This window comes from Aulonocara sp. 'chitande type north' Nkhata Bay, linkage group LG12 (genome assembly GCF_057382095.1).
Source record: "Aulonocara sp. 'chitande type north' Nkhata Bay isolate Kocher_YH1m ecotype deep benthic linkage group LG12, A_spYH_male_GT1.1, whole genome shotgun sequence".
Classification (NCBI taxonomy): Eukaryota; Metazoa; Chordata; class Actinopteri; order Cichliformes; family Cichlidae; genus Aulonocara; species Aulonocara sp. 'chitande type north' Nkhata Bay.
The window spans coordinates 13386175-13405636 of NC_141355.1; the positions used below are offsets into that span (position 1 = coordinate 13386175).

At 42.0% G+C, this 19462-nt stretch overlaps 2 protein-coding genes across 5 annotated transcripts in view; one reads left to right on the forward strand and one right to left on the reverse strand.

Moving 5' to 3' along the window:
* Positions 1-2623: 2623 nt before the first annotated feature.
* On the forward strand, positions 2624-10993 carry rflna (refilin A). The gene is made up of 4 exons (XM_086313622.1): positions 2624-3038; positions 3149-3492; positions 7620-7729; positions 7833-10993. Exons 2-4 carry the CDS (start codon positions 3274-3276, stop codon positions 8164-8166), a joined length of 663 nt encoding a protein of 220 aa, XP_086169748.1. The 5' UTR covers positions 2624-3038; positions 3149-3273; the 3' UTR covers positions 8167-10993.
* A 5650-nt stretch (positions 10994-16643) lies between these two features.
* Positions 16644-19462, reverse strand: part of ncor2 (nuclear receptor corepressor 2) — a 91495-nt gene continuing 88676 nt past the window's right edge. For all 4 annotated transcript variants that reach the window (XM_086313626.1, XM_086313625.1, XM_086313624.1 and 1 more), the window contains exons 45-46: positions 18667-18846; positions 16644-18576 (exon numbers count right to left, since the gene is read on the reverse strand). In XM_086313626.1, the coding sequence (XP_086169752.1) occupies positions 18374-18576; positions 18667-18846 (383 nt within the window). In that variant the 3' untranslated portion in view covers positions 16644-18373. The remainder of the gene's footprint in view (positions 18577-18666; positions 18847-19462) is intronic.

Sequence of the window (19462 nt, forward strand, 5' to 3'; positions counted from 1 at the left end):
CTCAGTTTTTATGAGAACTGAAAAAACAAACAAGGAGGGGGAAAAAACCATCATGCATGATTTCCTGGAAATCTGTGGTAATCACCATGAAGAGCTGCTGGACCATCAAAGATACAATCAGCCACTTAAGAGTCTGTGCAGTTCTACACTGGCTGTTATTTATGCTCTGATTTCCCTTTTGGCAGAGCTGCTGTTTGTAAGAGTATGAACAGAGAGTGCAGATGTTAGTCGAGGGAATGATCAACAAGGATTCAATTCAGTCTCCTCTGCCTGTTCACTCAGGTCTGCTTTGTTTGTGTCTGTGTGTGTGTGTGAGAGCAACTCATTTGGTTGCTGCTGGATGGAGAGTTACCACCCGTCTCCACCCAGTCCTGAAATATACCAGGAAGGATAGCTACAGACACGCAGACACACAGATCTCCTGAAAAATAATGAATCACTCTTTTCCTCACTAAATGCTTTCCAAACAAAAGCAAACTGCTTAAACAAAGCAGCTGACTGAGCATTTCTTCACTTAACTAAACACGACTGGCACAAGGATGCTTCTTGACGGGACAGGATTATCTTTGAATATATCTGGGGAACTTTTGAATAGCTTTGTGTGAAAAGCTTTCCATATTTGGAGGTTTCAGGTCTTATCAGAGCATGTTTTCAAAACAGATTGTGTCAAAAACGATGGTAGATAACTCTATTTTGTTTAGCTGTCCGACTTCTTTCTTCTTCCTTTTTGCAAATGCATGCCTACACATGTCTACATCCACAAAATACTTTGTTAGATACATCGCTTGGACCCCCTGTTGATTTCAGAACTGCTGAAATTCTTCATGGCATAGATGTAGTAAAGTGCTGGAAACATACCTCAGAGATTTTGGTCCATAGTGATATGGTAGAGTCTCACAGTTGATGCAGATTTGTCAGCTGCACGCCCACAACACAACTCTCGTATTCCACCTCGTCTCAAAGGTGCTCTATTGGCCGTTTGAGTACAGGGAGCTCATTTTTATGTTCAAGAAACCAGTTTGAGAGGATCTGAATTTTGTGACATGGACTGTCATCCTGCAGTAAGTAGGTATCAGAAGATGGGTACACTATCCTCATAAAGAGATAGACATGGTCAGCAACAATACTCAGGTAGAGTGTGGCTTTTAAATGGTCCTCAGTTATTAGTAAGGTTCCAAAGAGTTGCAAAAATATATCCCACATTCTTACCCCACCATCATTCCTCTCTCCAAGGTTGTCTTTAAGATTGCACTGATGTGTTTCACATGAAGAGGGTTTTATTCATCTTCAACCTAACTGGGACTTAAAATTCAGAGAGGTCTTTTTTTTCTAAAGCTATAAAGGATACTAAACATTATATGCAAGTCTCAAAGGCTAAAAGTCGGCGTTGTGGTTGGTTTAAAAAGTTTATAAAGCTTTAGCATGAAAGTATTTAGAAAGTTTCACAGTGAAAAACAAGATTATGGGGAAAAATATTGTAACAATACCGGCATTGTGTGTTTGAAAAGGGTTGGAGTGGGAAAAAAAGACTTTTGAAGTTATCTAAAATACACTTGAAAAAAATATCTTTTCATGTTGGTGAAATTGCAAGAAAATGTCAGCAATACAAGTTTCAACCTGATGAATCACAGCAGTAACACAAAAAATGGATAACACCCAGTATACTAACATTGCTAACAGCAAACTAAACTACAGTGCTGACTGCTCAGTGCACAGACAGGACTTACACCAGTTACTCTTTATGTATGAATGGCTACTGGGCCCTGCAGAGGCCTGTGACAAAATAAGCTGGCAATGGTGCAGATGATGAAGGAGAATTTCTAAACGCATTTTTATTTAACTTCAGTCATAAATCAATGAGTGATTTATTGATTTGCAAAATATGAGCAGCATGTATTAATTGTAAATGACCAATTCACAAGTACATATTATCCAAATACAACTTAATCTCCAAAAAATGATCTAAAATAGTGTTGAAATTTTATATATTTATTCGTTTCTAATGACACTTTTGAACTTTTTTCATGACATGAATGCCCAGAGACAGGAAGCGAGGCCTCGTGGGGAAATGAATGGGAAAGAATTTACTGTCAGAAATTCTTCCATTTTATTCTTATGCTTACATTTTTTTCACTCTCTCTTTGGTTAGGGTGAGGCAACAAAACTATTTGGGTGAGGTCTCCAAAAAATACAAACATGCTTCCAACCGAAACAGTCCTGCTGAATATCCATGCATCCTCATAGACGCACAAAATCGCATTTTGTGACTACTACATGAATTGCCACGAAACGGTGCTAATAATTAATAAAAGGGTTGCTTTGCTGAAGTCGTATATCATTAACTTACAATTAATTATTAGTTATAACCAAGTGCAAACGCTGAACAAGTGCCAGAACAATTTGCTTATTATACTTATTTGTTTTTAATTTTTTCTTCTTCGCCAACATTATAAAACGACTCCATCACAGCATCTGTTCTCGTTACTAGCGGATGATTAATTACTTGTCCCTACCTACTAATTATAATATATCTAAGCAGCAGTCAGGAAATTAGATAATTTGCTTAAATGCGCGTCAGCAGGTTCGCAAAACACACCAGCCAAAGTGTACGGGAGGAGCAGGGAGGATGTGCTCGCCCCTGTCGGTTGTACATGGAAGTGATCCAGATCATGAGGGCTGGACTAGATCCAGGTACGAAGGGGGGGCCGAAAAAAGCCTGGCAGGATCATTAAGAGGGAGCTCTCCAGTGAAGAGCGCGCACACACAGGGCGCACACATACTGGAACACACGGTCAGAGCAGAGGAGCTCTCATGCAGCTCGGTGCCAGACGCGCTGTCGACTCTTTGTTTTTTTGCGCGAGTTTTACTACATAGTTTTTTTTTTTTTTGTTTATTTGGTTGGTTTTTTTTTATTATTATAAATCACATAATATTTCACGTTGGAGCTGAGTCCGTGGCTACCGTGTGTTTGTTTCGGACGTCTTCGCGCATATTTGGAATATCTTTCCGGATTAAAGTGGATACTTGACACCGAGCAGGTACAGTAAAGTTTGAAGCTGAGCTGATATCAATCTGAGGGTTTTGTCCAAAGCCTGTGGCCAGTGGTTAAATGTCATTCCCTGATTTTTTTTCTTTTCCTCACTTGCAGAAGTCTTCTTGAGAGAGTTCGCACAGGATTGTTTCTGCTCGACTCAGGAGCGCTTCAAGGAAAGAAAAAAGTATTGTGAGTGCGACTGGGCTTCCTTTTTTTTAAATAACTGAGCCGTCCCAGAAATGGTGGGGCACCTACATTTACAAGCGATGGATGACAGCCTCAAAGGAAAGAACCGGGAAGGTCTGCTCGACAGTCCAGATTCGGGTTTGCCCCCCAGTCCAAGTCCGCCCTTCTGCTCGCTTTCTCCGGCTCTGATCGAGTCGCGCTCGGGCAGCTGCACGACGCCCGTCGAAAGCCATCATGGATATTATAAGAAGGAAAGCAGAGAAGGGAAACTGGTAAGAAACAAACTGTTGCACTTTATTGTTTTAATACCGCCGTGTGAGCGGAGAGCGGACACTTATTCCTGCTCTTTGTGCCCAATTTTGCACTCAGATGCTTCAGTGACACAATGAATTAAAGGACAAAGGAGTTCATCTTCAGTAATGACGCTGAAGGAAGAGAAACTGAAAACCTGAAAGTCATTTTAGCTTTTGGCCAGGAACAGATTTCACATCAGTCCCCCTCACACAACATCTGGAAGCTCTCTCTTGCTTTCTCTATGAGTGCGTGTGTGTGTTTCTGGAATTCAGTTGCAAACTTATGAATTTGCACTCTTGCTACTGGGCCCTCCACAATACAGTAAAACGTTTTTATTTTTTCAGCCTCGTGCATCAGCTGGGCCCTGAGTCTAACCCTGTTACGAAATTAGGGCCCAGGGACTCCCAGGGGTCCTTTCCTGAATTCCCTCAGAACGATGACACTTATTAACACCGTTACTTCATCAGCATGAATGAAGGTGGCAGGCTGAGCAGATCAGTAAATAGTCAAATGTGATCAAAATAATAATGGTATTTGAGGATTTGCATATGAAAAACCTTGGATCAGGCTTTTACTCAGAGTCTGCTGTTGCTACAGGATCGCGACTGTGAACTTGTAGACAGAAAACCAGACTTTTAATCCTGTAAATTAACCGTCAGCAGCAGGTCAGTGCCCTCTTTTTGAAACCTGCTGGTTCAAATTAGTTGATTTTTAGGGCAGTACTTCAACCTGTTTTGCTTGTTATCCTAAAGCTATGTGCAGTATTAGCCTTCACAGTCTGTCATGTTGCATTCTCATGGGGGGTGGGGGATTTAGAAAAGTCAGTAGCACAAATATGTACAGACAGTCCCCTACAGGTGCAAAACTGTCCATTTCAAACACTCATTTATTTGGCTATTTTACTCTGACTTTGATCTCTTGCTTAATATTAATATTTTTGTCCATATCTTGCTAGTCCTGCTCAATCTCTGAACACTCACAAGCCCAGCTCCTTAAAAAGAATAGAATTAGAAGCATCAAAATGAAGTTGCAGGGTATCCAAGAACCTCAAAAATCACCAAAAAGATCACTGAAGTCTAAAAAAAACCATCTGGACATCTGGAAGCCAGCATCTTTCTGCATTAAATGCTGTTCACAATGAGTTTAAATGTGGAAGTAATAAAAACTCTGTCTTTATATAGCCTTTTTGATCTTTGCTGTTTCTTGTCTTATCTGAAAATCCTAAATAGCTTCCTGCCTATATGATAAACAAATGTGCAAAATGAGTCAGACATTGCAGTTTAAGGCAATACTTTGTTTTTTGTTTTGTTTTTTTGCTGGGTAAGCAACATAACATGAGACATTGTCTCTTCTTTCAAGGCAAACGCTTTTCATTGGCACGTCCTGCAGTGAATCACATGACGAGACTGATTTGATTGAAAATCATTTCCAGGTCACTCCCAGTTCCAAAAGTCTTAAGAACATGTCTGCACAGGCTGAGGTGGCTTTTAAAGTGTTTCAAAAGAGGCCTCAGAAATGCAGCGCTGCATCCTGGGAGGTGCACGAAACTGGTGTGTGCTGGGACGTGAAGCAAAAAAAAACGATCATCTAATCCTCTGGAGGTTTGGATTAGAGTGACTCCTCCGCTTTGTGGTTTTTCCCTCTTCTTTTTCTTTTTTTAAAGAAAGGAGCTGCTCCCGCTTCTGTCTGTGGGCCTGTTTGAATTAAAAGAGTCAAATATTTCTATCTAAAAAACAGTTTCCCCAAGTTTACTGAGTATAAATCTGCTGGCAGGATGAAAGGAGGTGTAACTATGCGCCGAATTTTGTTTGTTTGTTGTCTTTTTACTCCTTCCAAATCTATTTCTGTGTTGTTTTTGTATGCTACCTAAGAATAATCCTCTGGTTCTATTTCGAAGGTGCAGGGGCGAGGGGGGCTCGCTAAAGCGACCTCAGGCCATTGCACAAGTGTTTGATGACCTCTCACTTCTCAAATTAAACACAGATAAATGCTCAGCCAGCTTCGTCCGTTTTCAAACGTGGTTCAAATTCATGCAGATGCAGGATAATTATTCCTATATCTGCATCTTTTTATGTGTGAAGAGATTTACAGGAGCGACAGGATGCATGAAAAGCACATGCGTGGTCGTGTAATCGCGTGTATTTCAGAGGCTGTGGACGTGTCCAGCTCAAGGAGGTGGCTCCAGCTGCTGGTGGATTAGACAGGAAGGACAGGAAGGAGACAGATGACTTTTTCTTACATTTGGCTTGCTGTGGGACACTGATGAGCCTGGCTCTGCCTCTAATGCCTCTACTGCTGTGCAATTCAGCAAATTTTGGTATCGATCAGATAGCAAGTGAATACAGGGTCAGTGTCGATACTAATACCAATACTTCAAATCTATAAAGGTAGCTTATGTAAAGGAGAGCAGCGTGTCATGATTTTAGGACAATGCAGTTATTTACGTTTCATAATAATTAGTTTAGACAACATGCATTTTGAAACTGGATGTTTTTGGAGACTACTCGGCTGTCAGCTCTCCAGCTGTCCGTGTCTGTGTCTGCAGCCAAGTAGAATCTGGGCTTCAGAAAGTAGAAACAAAGTATCGATCCTACCGGGCTAGTATCAGTCCGATACCAATACCAGCACTGGTATCAATACTATTGATATTTGGATAACATCCACACAAACACAGACTTTGCTGCAACAAACAGCCTACAGTTGGAAGTCTGTGTTTGGGTTGGCGTTTCTCTCCATAGCTCGGCATTGTGTGGGTTACTCAGTTGCACACTATTTCTTCTTACGTGGATATGTGCTTCCAGTGGGGTGGTGGTGGTGGGGGGTGCTGTGCTGTGTGTACATGCTCGGGGATACGGCGCCTGGAGGAGGCCTCCCCTCCATTCACAACTGTTTGCTTTGCAGACCTTGCCAGAGCGCACCGTCTGCGGCGAAATACCTGGAATGCTCTCCACGCTGGAGCAGCGGTGGAAAGACAATCAGACCCTCGCGCGCTGTTTCCAAGTCACAGAGCAGAAAAACGAACCAGGCTGAGGTTCGGCTTTTTGTTCGCTGCTGCGTGGCAGCTGTTGAAGCGCGGCGCCGTCGTACAGACAGCCCCGCGCGGCAATGATGGTAGGCTGTAGGTAAGACGAGCTTCTCGCGGTGATCTGCAGCGCCCTTGGCCTTCTCTTGCTCGTCCCCTGTAGCGGCATGTGCAGTCCAAACCGCAGCATGTGACAGCTTCTCCTGTGTAATGTGAGAGGGAGCAGAGCTGCGGTTGTGGAGTGGTTTGATTCAGACGGGGTTAGAGTTTTAATCGCACGTGTACAGAAAAGGGTTCGTTGCATTGTTGCTGTACCAGCTTTTGTGTCCACTGAAGGCTCCAGAGGGGGCCAGTCTTGTAGGTCAGAGGTCAAGTCACAATCAGAGCTTCAACAGACAAATTATACAACAAAACCAAATAATGGGGGTGTGCTTAAAACAATACTTCAAATTTGTATTGCATGATATTTGGAAGAGAAGTGTTGTAATCCACATGTCATAACAACGTGAACAACCCTGTGTAGTAACATATAGCCAATAAACTGTACAGGTATTGATTGGAGCGTTTTTGACTTCAGTAAGAAGTCAGCTTTAGCTTCAGGAGGATATGGGGACAAATTTGTTAATGGATTAAAAGAAAATGTCTTCAATCAACATAATTAATGCATGTGAGGTAGTGCAGCTAACCTTTTGTAATCTAAACTCATTTTTTAAAAAGCACATTGAGTAACACGCTGCATCTCTACCAGCAGTGGTGTGGGTGTGTTAACCTCCTTAGAGCTGGGATGTTGGAACATAAGGGCAGGAAAAGGAGGGCTACGTTTTTGAACTTTTAAATGTATTTTAACACGTTTTACAGCTTTTCCTGTTGATAAAGACAGGCTGGAGAGTGAAAGTGTTGTTGTCGTCTTTCTGGTCTAATTGTTGTAGTACTGGCCTGTACCTTTTAAAAGGAGAGTTGTTGCGAGGTTGAGAAGAAACAGGGTGGGGACTCCAGTGATTTGAACTGGCTCTTTTGGGATTTCTTATCTGGGATGATTGTTTGCTTATATATGAGATTGTAACCTGTGTTTTCTCTGCACAGCTGCCCTACCTGCTGCTGAACTCCACGGGAACCGACCCCAAGACTCGCATGCACCCCGTGTTCTTTGGAGAAAGCATCGAGGTCAACCCCAAACCAGAGAAGGAAATCAAGTAAGGGCGCATGTAAAGATGTGGCACTGTTTTTGCATCCTCTTTCATCTCTTTATTGATCCACTTCACGTGAGTTTCTTAACAGCCACTTTGTCGTTTTCAGGTGTAACTCTGAGGTCAAGTACGACTCCGACAAGCACTACCGCGACCGGGTGTTTTGCACCCCCGTTCCCACGGCTACGTCCTTCAGCGAGACGGTGGTGGCGGTGCGGAACTGCACCTGGAGGAGCTACAAAACCCAGGTGTACCTGGAGCCCCGGCAGAGGCCCGTCAGCTACCAGAGCACCACCATAATCTACCCAAAACATGCCAAGAACACTTACCGCACCACGCTCAACTACAACGCCACAGGCTCCCGCCGTTGGTATGTCTCCACAGTGAAACTGGAGTCAAGTGAGGATACTAGTCCCTGCATCATCTACACAGAGGACCTGTAGGGTCTGGACTGCATCAGCCTGCACAGGAACAAAAGCTATTTGGTGATTGTCCTGGTTCTTTTCTCTTTTTTTCTTCTTTTTTTATTTCAAGGACAAAAAAACTCACAAAGGCCCACACTGAGAGGGAAATACTTCAAGCAATATCTGGACTCCATGAAAACCCTGCTCTGTTCACCTTTACTGGCCATGGAAGAAACTGCAGTGGCATTTAATAACCTGATTATATTTAGATTTTCTACTGTTGCAGTCTCTAAAAGGAAGGGCGCTGGGTTTCTGGCAGCTCAAAGCTGCGCTTCGGTGGTTAATGTCTTATTTAATTACAACGCTGACAAGTGGCCTTCGCACTACTTCGGGTTCCTTTGCAACCTCAGTGATGGCAATGATCAGAATGTAGATATCTGTGTATATAGAGAAAAATCAAGAATGACTCGTGTTTTGGATTTCAGCCGAGCCTTTGAAAAATCAGTCACACACAATGTAAAGCTTTCTAAATAATGGCTTTATTGCACTTGTTTTCTATATATCACAGTTCTCTCCAAGGGCTTTTGGCACAGCACGGGGGAATTTCAGGACTGCGTATGAAAATTTGGACCAAAGAGCATTTTGAGTGAGACTGCACACTGAGGCAGCGCACTCGCTTATCATTGGACACTTTCAATTCAAGCTTGTGCAGTTTGATCGAGAGAGCTAAGGCTTTTATCAAAACAACACAGTTAGAGAGGATATATGAGGAGACATGGGATCTCCATAAAAACTCTCTGTAGCATTATATTTAACTGTGTCGGACCACGACAGCTGTTCATATAAAACAAACGCGCTGGTGAGTGCAGTCAACGATGCAGTTTTGGTGACTGGTCCTTGTTTGCTCTCTAGGAGGTGCTGAAGGGCTGCAAAACAAAAATGAATAAATAAATTAGCAATAAATTAAGAGTTTAATGCTTAAAAAGTGAATTAAAGTGTGGGTAAAGGACCACATCATCTGTAGTTCCAGTATAACTGAGATCAGGACCTTCAACAGTAATTCCCTTTTTTCCCCTGTCTTTTTCAAACAGTTCACTTTTAACAATCAGATTGAAGTATGTAACACTCCCTCGTCATAATTCTCAGTACAGAACAAACTGTACAGTGGCGCTCACTCATCTGCTTCTCTGTTAGGCCTACAAAACAAGAAGCTTTTCCAAATTCACTCTGTGCAGTGATCTTACATCTGTTTTAACTGTTCCTCGTGTTATTGCCAACACTGCTCCACATTCAGTGGCAGCGGACACTATGAAAGACAACTCGTTAAGTGATTTCATTTAAAGATTGAGGAATACCTTAGCGAGTAAAACCGTCCATACTTTTAAGTGATAATAAGAATAATAATCGATTTAATCTCTGATGTCGAATCACAACTTGTAGCATACCTTCCAAAAAGCCAGTCTTACACAACAAGCTAAACTAGAGTCCTGCCAATACTGTCAGCTGATATTAGCAGACTTATCTGTGATAAACACATTTGAAAAGCAAGGAAGAAACGGGAGAAACGCTCTTAAGTTGAACTCATGTTGTGGTTGTTGTTGCACAGTTTGTCCACCAGAGGGCAAACTATGTCTGCAGCTTTCCTCCAGGCAGGGCACTGGATCAAACTCCACAACCAGCTGATGTGAGCAGTCAGCAGACAAGTAAATAAATAACTACACAGGAAAAATGTGAAAAGTTGGGGGGGGGAAGGAAATCTGCGAATTTTGAGAAAGTTCTGTGTCTGAGAAGAAAAAAAATATTGGCCGATAAATCGGGATATCTGATATTTAAATCACCCGATACTGGTATCAGTCTTAAAAATCCGGTATCAGTCGGGCTCTAAGCTAAAGTAACATTTAATTAAGAAAACAGAGCACTGTTTCTGTTTATCAGATATTTAGTAAAAACTAGCCTGTGAAATCAAACCTCTGTCACCGATGTGCAGACTTTATTTAATAAAATCTAATTAACTAGGCGAGTCTAGAATAAACTGAGCATTTCCTTTTTTCAGATCCATGGTAGCACAAAAACTCACAAAAGTGAAGCAGTGAACCCACGCCACATTTCTCCATTGAGGGTTTCATCTATTTCTTTATGTGTGTCTAATATAAATATATGTACATGTTTTAATTATTGAACATGGCAAATATTGAAACTTCAGACTTTACCTCAAATTTTCTTAGGTATCAATTTTAAGTCATTGCCAGTGTGTGTTGTTGATTGTCAGTTTAGGTTTTCTTGTATTTTCACAGTTTGAAATAGCCTCCGGGTTAAGTGTCAAACGGAAAAGTAAGGCGTGCACGAAGCCGAGGCAGTGCATCAGTACTGTAAGATGGGGGTATTTTTAGAGAGGAAGAAACAAATATAAAGGGCGAGAAGAGACGAGACAAGCAGATCTGCTCTTTTCAAAGTAAAAACATAGAGAGCGGCTGAGGAAATTGTTCAGGAGACGGTTTTTTTTCTACAAAACAAAGCTCCTCGGGAAGATGTTACGAGTTTTGCAACGTGCAGATGGTGCGAGAAATGTCAGAGACAGCCTGTGAAATGTCAGAGGATAATGAGAGACAGTCGACCAGTGTCGAGTGTAATACTTTGGTGGCTTTATGTGAGATCCTTTGTGTGTTTTCTAACACTTGATTTTTGTTACTGTAAAATATTTTCCTGTTGTATATGTGGTATCGAGGCACTTCGCAATTCTCTTTCTATTTTTGTACGCCAATCATTGTTGTTATTCTGATCGAAGAAAGTAATTTAAAACAAAAGATGATTATCCTGATGGAATAAAAGACAAGCAGTTCCCAAACCTTACTTCTGTTGTTTTTGTTGCTCGTCTGTGATCACGGGAAACAGAAACAGGTGTTTCTATTTGACAGACTGTACCCCATTAAAATAGAGTCGAGGCCTGTCCATCAGGCAGAGTGTAATGTTAATGTTTTTAAAGCGTTGTCCAAGAGCAGAGGCTGTAAATCAAGGTGGCGATCGTTCCGCATGTTCATCCTCGGCTGGTTTTAAATATCAGACTGCAGCAAAAATAACATAAGCTGCTGCTGGCAGTGTTGGTGCAGGTTTTTGGATGGGAGTCTGCTGCAGCCCACATCATCATTCGGCGCCTCATCCGTCTCTCCCGTGGCGAGGCAGCAAACGGGGCCTGACCACACTTTCACATTTAGGACCTCATCTATAAAAAGCTTTTTCTTTTAGTGTGTTAATCCAAACTGTACATTTATTATTTTTAAACAAACCACCAAAAGGGAAGGCTCACCCCAAAATTAATGTTAGAATACAGTTTTTCCTCTATTTGTTTCTAGCAGGGTTTTAATAGTTTTGCAATTTTCATTAGTTTTTATTTTTATTTAGTTTTGACTTCAGATTTTCAATTTTATATCAGTTTTAATTAGTTTTTACCAATTGTTTGCTAGTTTAGTTTTTATTTTTTTTGAAAATCCTTAGTTTCAGTTTAGTTTTGATTAGTTTCAGTTATAGTTTTAGTTGTGTTTGCAATAATTAAGTGCAACAAAATCCCAGTTTCGTCATATCAGTCATGCTCTTCTGCTTATCCTTGGGTATGTTGCTATTCCAGCTACCACACCCTGCACCCTGGACAGGTCGCCTGTCTGTCGCAGGGCTAACACGCAGAGACAGACAACTCACATTCCCACCTATGGGTTCTTTAAATAAATAAATAAATAAAGGCAGATGAACAACCATTGATACCAGGCAACTATAAAATGTATATCTTGGCCCCAATGAGACTATCAACTCTTGCAGCACCGAGTGTTCGTAATTTTGGTTCAAGTGAATTGATAAACTTTTTGAAGGCAATTGACTCACACGGTTATGTAGATGTCCCCGTCCTGTTGTCTCGGGATGCATCACGCTGCCTTGCCTGGGGTTAGCTTCTGTTTTCTGGGGATGAGGGTTGAGTGTGCTCCCTTACCTTCTCAAGGTAAGCTAGGTTAGCCTTCTTGTGTGAGCTTTTCAAGAGCACTTTAAGGTTTGTGGGATTTTTTTCCCCTTTAGAAATGTCCCTCATAATTTGTCTCTTTCCACTACAAGACACTTGCTTTATCCAAAACACAGTCATATTCAAAGTAATCCCAAATTGGACTCTGGCGCTTTCTCTCGACTTTTCCTGACATGATTCTGCGCGTGGACGGAGCAGCAACACAGACGACTCGACTAACGTACTGCCACCTGCTGGCATAATGAGACACAGCAAGACAAAAATCTGGAAACTAAACTTCATTTTCTCCCTTGACTATTGTATGACACGCACACATCTACGAAAACTGAACACATTTTTGCTATAAATTCAGTTAATTTTAGTTTTGTGAACACTCATTACAGTTTTCCTTTTTTATTTTTATTTCCGTTAACGAAAATGTTTTTTCACTTCTAGTTTTCGTTATTTCGTTAGTTTTCGTTAACGATAATAACCTTGGTTTCTAGTGTGTGTTCTACTTTTGTAGACATCAATAGTTGTGGAAATGTCTGCTTCCTCTTGAATACAATGTAATTATTATCAGCTGGCTTCATGGTGCTTACAACCTTTTAGTGTCAGCTTCCTGTAGGAACTACTTTATAGCTGCATCTCAGTAAAAGAAAAACTATCATTGTGACTAGAGGCTTGTTGTAGTGAGAGCATGCCCCACCATATCTGAGCCATTTTGGACGGCTGACAAAATAGGAAAACCACAAGCAGGTAAATATTAGGGGTGCAACGATACACAAAATTCACGGTTCGGTTCGGTTCGATACTTTGGTGTCACGGTTCGATATTTTTTCGATACAAAAAAATGTTCATGCCTTTTTAATTTGTCATTTATTAAAATTATAAATATATATTTTAACTCAAAAGTACAGTTTTTAAATTTAACCCTAACCCTTGTGCGCGTTTTTTATTTTGACAGCGAATGCGCACCTGCGGACCACTTATGTGCACCCCTGGTTATTTAGCTCGTCATATTGCAGCCACAGAAATTCTTTTGTCCATGAAACCATAAAGCTGCACTTTCTTTTTGCCTTATAGTCTCATTTGTCATAACTTCTCCGTTTTGTGGTAAGCTTTTCTTTGGCTGTCACTTCTTCACCCCGACCTGTCTTATTTGGCTCAGCAGAACTAAAATATATATACTGCTACTTTTACACATGCACTCACATAAGCTCAGCGATTCTCTGCGCGATCAACCTCTCACATGTTTAAGCTTGCTGCGGGAGATTTCACTTGTCATGTTTGCATAGTAAGCTAACGATTAATAAGACGATGTCAGAGGAATTGGTGCACAAATTATCATCACTCACAGATCAGTGCTGTCATTGCAAAGTGAAAGCAAAAAAACAAGCGCAAATTCAAACGCGATTTCAATATGTCACATATTGACAGTGGCTCACCGATGCCAATGACATAATTACCCAGCTACATTTCTGAAAGAATGCAAAAGCATTGACATATATTTTTCCTACAATAGCCCGACGGGCAGGGCAGAGAGATTTTCATAGCCCGACTGGAAAGATCGCTAGCTCCGGGACGTCGGGCTAGCGATTTTGCAAGCCCTGTATCTGATTGAGGAATCACTCATCTTTGGAAAAGAGAGTTTATTACAGAGAAATGGCTCTTTCCAAAATAAAAGCTATACTATCCACTTCTTCTGGGCTATATTCTCAGCAGCATAAGGAGAATCACGTGCTAACAGCTGTCTAAATGACTCGGCTAAAGTTAGTAGCATGCTTGTTGTTTTTGTCTTTGCACTAGGATGATGTCGGCGTAAATGTGCAGTCATATTCGTTGTGTTCCCACTAGTGCTTTCAGGTTAATCTCGTTGAAATGACCTTAACGCCACAACATGGCAAATCTCCGTTAACGAGCTACCGCCGATCGCCCCGTGCATGGGGCTAGACGGCCAACACGTTAACGAGCTAACTGCGCTAACACACTAGTTCACACCAATGTAATTAAGCATTGCATGGCACATCCAACATACTGTTTTACTTTAGTCCATGACTCGCTTACCTTCAGGGTCATACGTCACATGAAAACCAAAATAATTCCAAACGCCAGATCTGAATGAGGGTGGGGGAGGTCCATCTTGCAAGGAGAGCTTAACTTCTGTCTTGCTAGCTTGCCCTGCGCTCTTCCTCCTGACTATGCTGTCTGTGTTGAGCGCTCAGTGGATCTGCGCTTGACAGTGCAGCCTAGGCGGAGTAGTCGAACGCAGATTCACTGAGCGCTCAACACAGACAGCATCGTCAGAAGGAAAGTTGATAAAATAAATTACAAATGTTGTATTGTTCGATACATATGCCTACCGAACCGAAAGCACTGTATCGAACGGTTCAATATCGATACGAATATCGTTGCACCCCTAGTAAATATACTCTCACTTTATTGTGAAACTTCAAACTTCGCCTCAAATTTGATTTGTTATCAATTTTAAGTCCACCAATGAGGTGCTGGAAACATTCCTCAGAGATTTAGTTCATTTTGACGTGACGGCATCACACAGTTGGAGATTTGTCGGCTGCACATCCACGATGAGAATCCCCTGCCCCACCCACATCCCAAAGGTGGGTTGAAATCTAATTGGAGAGGCCATTTCAGTAAAGTGAGCTTGTTCTCACATTCAAGAAACCAGTTTGAGATGATGCGAGCTTTGACAAAAGAAGATGTGCACACTGTGGTCATAAAGGGATGGGAACGGCCAGCAATGCTCAGGATGGCTGTGCTGTGTGGTGTAAAAGAAGTGATTTATCGCATCTTAACACCACCAGCAGCAGCACCAGCCTGAGCTGCAGATGCAAGGCAGAACGGATCCAGCCTTCAGAGATGCTCTTCTGCATACATTCTGGGTCTAACAGTGGTTATCGGAGTTACCGGTGCCTTCCTATCAGCTCAAAGCAGTCTGCCAGTTCTAACCTCAGACACCAACGATGCATTTGTGACCACAGTCTCTTCTGTCAGTCCTAATAATTATATAGCAGATTGAACTGGAACTGTGCTGCTGATGCTTACCGACTCTCAAATCTTATATATCATATGATTACAAAGTGAAATTGCATTCTACTGGTCGGTTGATTTTAGGTTTTATCAGGGGTTTGTTGAATTCGGCAAAATCTCCGCAGAGCACATGAAGCAGCTTTACTTTGTAGCTGCAAACTTAAATTTAAAATGCAGCTCGACCCATTTTCTTCAATTCTTCTGTTTAAGAAAGAAGAAGAAAAAAAAAAACCTCACAACAAGACATTCAACATGCAACTGAAATATTTGCTTGTACCGCCCCCTGCTGTAAATCAACCGCCATTACTTTAGGCTCCAGTAATAAGTACAAATGGAAAATGGCAGCCCCTCAATCAAAGCCCCTGCCAATAAATAACAAGACTGAGACCATGAATGGCAATAAGCTTTTTATTTAAACATTAAGGCAGTGTCTCTTTTGTTTTTCATTTTTACACTGCTATCCACAAAGCTTGCTGGTGGGCATGTAGAATTTAACCATGTGAATATGTCTTCTTTCTTTTCTTGTAATACCAACCTTGAAGCAAGCCACATAAATATTTACATCTCTTCAGTTGTATATACAATCCTTGCTATTATACAGTGGGTTATAATAAAAAAAAAAAATGCACAAAATGGTTGAACAATGTGTTGTTTGTCAATCCCCCACCCCTCCCTATCCCACCCCCCCCACTGGACAGTCCAGGGAACACCATCAGCAATCACCTTTGTCCTTTTAGGTTTGAATGATTAATCTGGTTTCCAAATGAAACAGGCGTGCACTGAACAAACAGTGAGAACAAAAAACAAACTGGATACATGTTAAAATTCATTTTTAGTATACTTAAAAAAAACAAAAAAACATATTAGTCAGGGAACAGCTGGATATGGCTTAGTCTGTTTAGCGTCACATTCTTAAATTTCATCAGTGGATAAGTGATATACACGCAGAAACTGTTTCTGCCGTGCCTGATCAAATAAACCATCCATCAGTCTTGACAGAAAAAAAACTTTAAAATAAAAACTAAAAGAAAGAAAAGAAAGAGACCTCAAACACAGCTGAGATGAGCTTTTTGCAGGTAAGGCCAGCTAGATGCTTCACCGTCAACAAGGTAGGATGAAGGAGGGAGAGGAGGTAGTCCTATAACAGTCATGTTTGTGTTGCGAGTATTACGAGCTTACTGCCGCTGCTTCCCAGTCCCAGGCAGGGAAGGAAAAACAGAAGCTTTTCACATCAATTTACAGAGTTAGGGTGACCTTTAAAACGCTGCACGAAAATGTGCTAAAATTGTGAGAAATCGTCGTGTAAAAACTACCAGGATGCTTCTGAACGCCTCGCCCCTCCACCTCCTCTGACTCGTACAAACTCAGGAGCTGCAATGAAGTACACTTGAATTAATTTGTCATAGGTCTGTTGTTTAAGAAAGCGTCTGATGAAGGCCCAGGTAAGCAGTCGTTTGACACAGTTTTGTCTTGTTTAGTGTACAAATCGAATGAGTGAAACATTTAAAAGCTAAGGCAGTGATGGATTGGGAAGGGAGGAAAAAAAGATGTTTCATTTGTTTATTTATTTGTTTGTTTCTTGTTTTACATTTCCCTGTGTGGACAGTATAAATCCCGGCATGTGGGGGCTAAAAAGAAAAATTGTGCGTCACTTGAGTACTGTATATTGTAAAATAAATGGCACTTAACACTAAGAATATCTCATAACTGTACAAAATCTGCCTGGATGAGGAGTCGAGTCTCAGTGCCTCTTCTGGGCAGCAAAAGGTCAGAGGTCAGATCGGGATTCTAGCAGGCCAGAGGAACCCGACACTGCCATGGACCAAGAGTCATAGAAGGATGGCTTCTTTTTTAATTCTTTAAAGTCAACTTTTTTAATGCAAGGAAACTCGAGTGATGCTGTGGAATTCGCCTTTAAGCAGCTTTAAGTTTGGTCTGCAAACTGGCTCGAAGCGGCTTAAGTCATCGATCACCGAAATGTGATTGTCGCTTTGAGTGCGGGGGAGCTACACAATAGAGGTGGCAAGACCAAAGAACAAAATGAGCAGATGTTGAAGGAGACCTCCACAGTGGGATTTTCTACGCAGTTCTTGTGTCCATTATTTTTTCCCACCTGACACAGGAAACAATTTCTTAAATGCCATTGTGAACAGATTGACAACTAAGTGCTTAATATCCAAAAAACCGTTTCAACAAACACAGACATGGTTAATATATATAAAAAAAATAAAAAAAAAAAAAACAGTGAGAGTGTCACTTGTCTCAGTGCCATCCATCTGGCAAATCATCTCTCCGCACATGGATTCCTGAAGTCAAACTAGGGCTTTGCCTTTTCTCCAGGGCCCTCCCCACTATGTGACGACATCAGCAACGAACAGCATGTTTACCCTGTAAACCAATGATATGACCCACCCACATAACAATCTCTGCCTGCGCCCCCCCCCCGCAAAAAAGATACATCCTTACAACAAAATGACACCATCAAAAGTTCACCATCAAAATGTACTAAAGGTCTCAGCTCACCAAACACAGGACTGGACTGACAGAATTTAAAGTAAAAAAAAAAAAAAAACAAAACCAACAAAAAAGAAAAAAACCCAAGGAAAAAACAAACACGTCGATTCTCCTCCTGTCCACCCTCGCATGTGTTCTTGTAGTGGTAGCAGTGCTCAAGCCACGTACACCTGGAGTTCACCATGAAGAAATACGAGAGGGTCATCCGTGTGCATGCCGCTGCTCTCAGGTCAAATCATCTGTCACTAGAGCAGCAGTCATCGGCCTCCTGACCGGACCAACGACACAATCTCAGTCCCCTCCACACAAGTGTAAAAACATTAGACCAGGATACCCGCAAAGGGTGGAGGTCCATGTGTGTATATCGATAAGGCCAGTGAGGAAAAGTAGTAAATTAAGAAGAAAAAAGAAAAAAAAAGAAAAAGTGATTTGTCCTTTGGAGCAGTCCTGGAGTGAATGCATAACATGTAAGCGCAAACATACATACACGTGCGTGCACACATGCATGCACGGGGGGTGCAGCAGTGCTCCACTTCGTCGCTGTTTGGCATATCAGGTGCATGAGAGGACGCCGCGATCCATTCTCGATGACTGATGGAGGAAATACGTGTTGGAATGGTGTGGGAAGGTCTGCGGATGCCGTGTTTGTGGAGGTGAGTGACCGTACGCAGGTCCTGTTTAATCTGCCGTTTCCAGTCACTCGCTGTCGGACAGGGTCTCGTATTGAGACACAAGCAGAGGTTTGTGCTCCTCCTCCCCCCAGGAGGGGCGACCCTGTCCGGGTCCGGACCCTGGTCCCTGGCTCCCTTGTTGGCCAGAGGAGGGTGAATGAGCAGGCATCGGTCCGCTGGGGTAACGCATGATCAGCGGGTTGCATGGAAACGGAGTTGGTGTTGAACCTGCAGAGAGCAAAACCAAAGAGTTGTTAGCAAGTGTTCACACTGCACCTACAGGATCTCATATGAAATCAGTGTCACAAAGGTTTATACCTGCAGACAAAGGCCGGTCCTCCCAGACACGGTTGGTGAGCGGGGTTCGCCTGTTGCAGTCTCCCTCTGAGTGGACCGAGGACACTGAGGAAGGTCTCTCACCTCCTGAAAGCCCTGGTCCTGGAGACTTTGCCTTGCGCCCATTAGAGCGTCCACTACCCTTCGAGGACTTTGTGCCTCCTGCAAACAAAGGAGATCAAGCGCCGATCTGAGTCTACAGTATACTCCGTTTAAAGATGCTTATTCTGAGCCACCTTTGGCCACATAAACTATAGCTTCCAACATTAATGTTTACGTGTATGGTTCTGTTTGTCACAGCAACACATCAGTAACGCCTAACGTACTCAGGAGCAGGTTTAATCAATGTAAACAAGATTACAGACAGAGCTAAACCGTGTCATTTCAGGAAAATTACCAAGCACCGCTGCTCTATTCTTGGGTTGCAATCAGTGTATTGATAATGACAAGAGCATCGACATGTGTGATGTGTATGCTGAATCAGCCAGTTGATTTCGTAACTTTTAGGCAACAAACAGAGAACTCCATAGTGCTTCCTTTATGACTTAAAACTTGCTTTAACCCAAAAATACACTTCGGTACGGTTGCACAACAGATCATATAATTCAGCTAACTGATAATATTTATTACTATAGATGAGAAGCATGTTAGACCAATTGTTAAAATGGAGACATCTGTTTAAGTAGAAACACCACTCCATAAATAGAAATGCTGGCCACAGAGATTTCCATATATATGCCAAACATTAGGTAACATGATACAAGGACAGTGCAAGGTG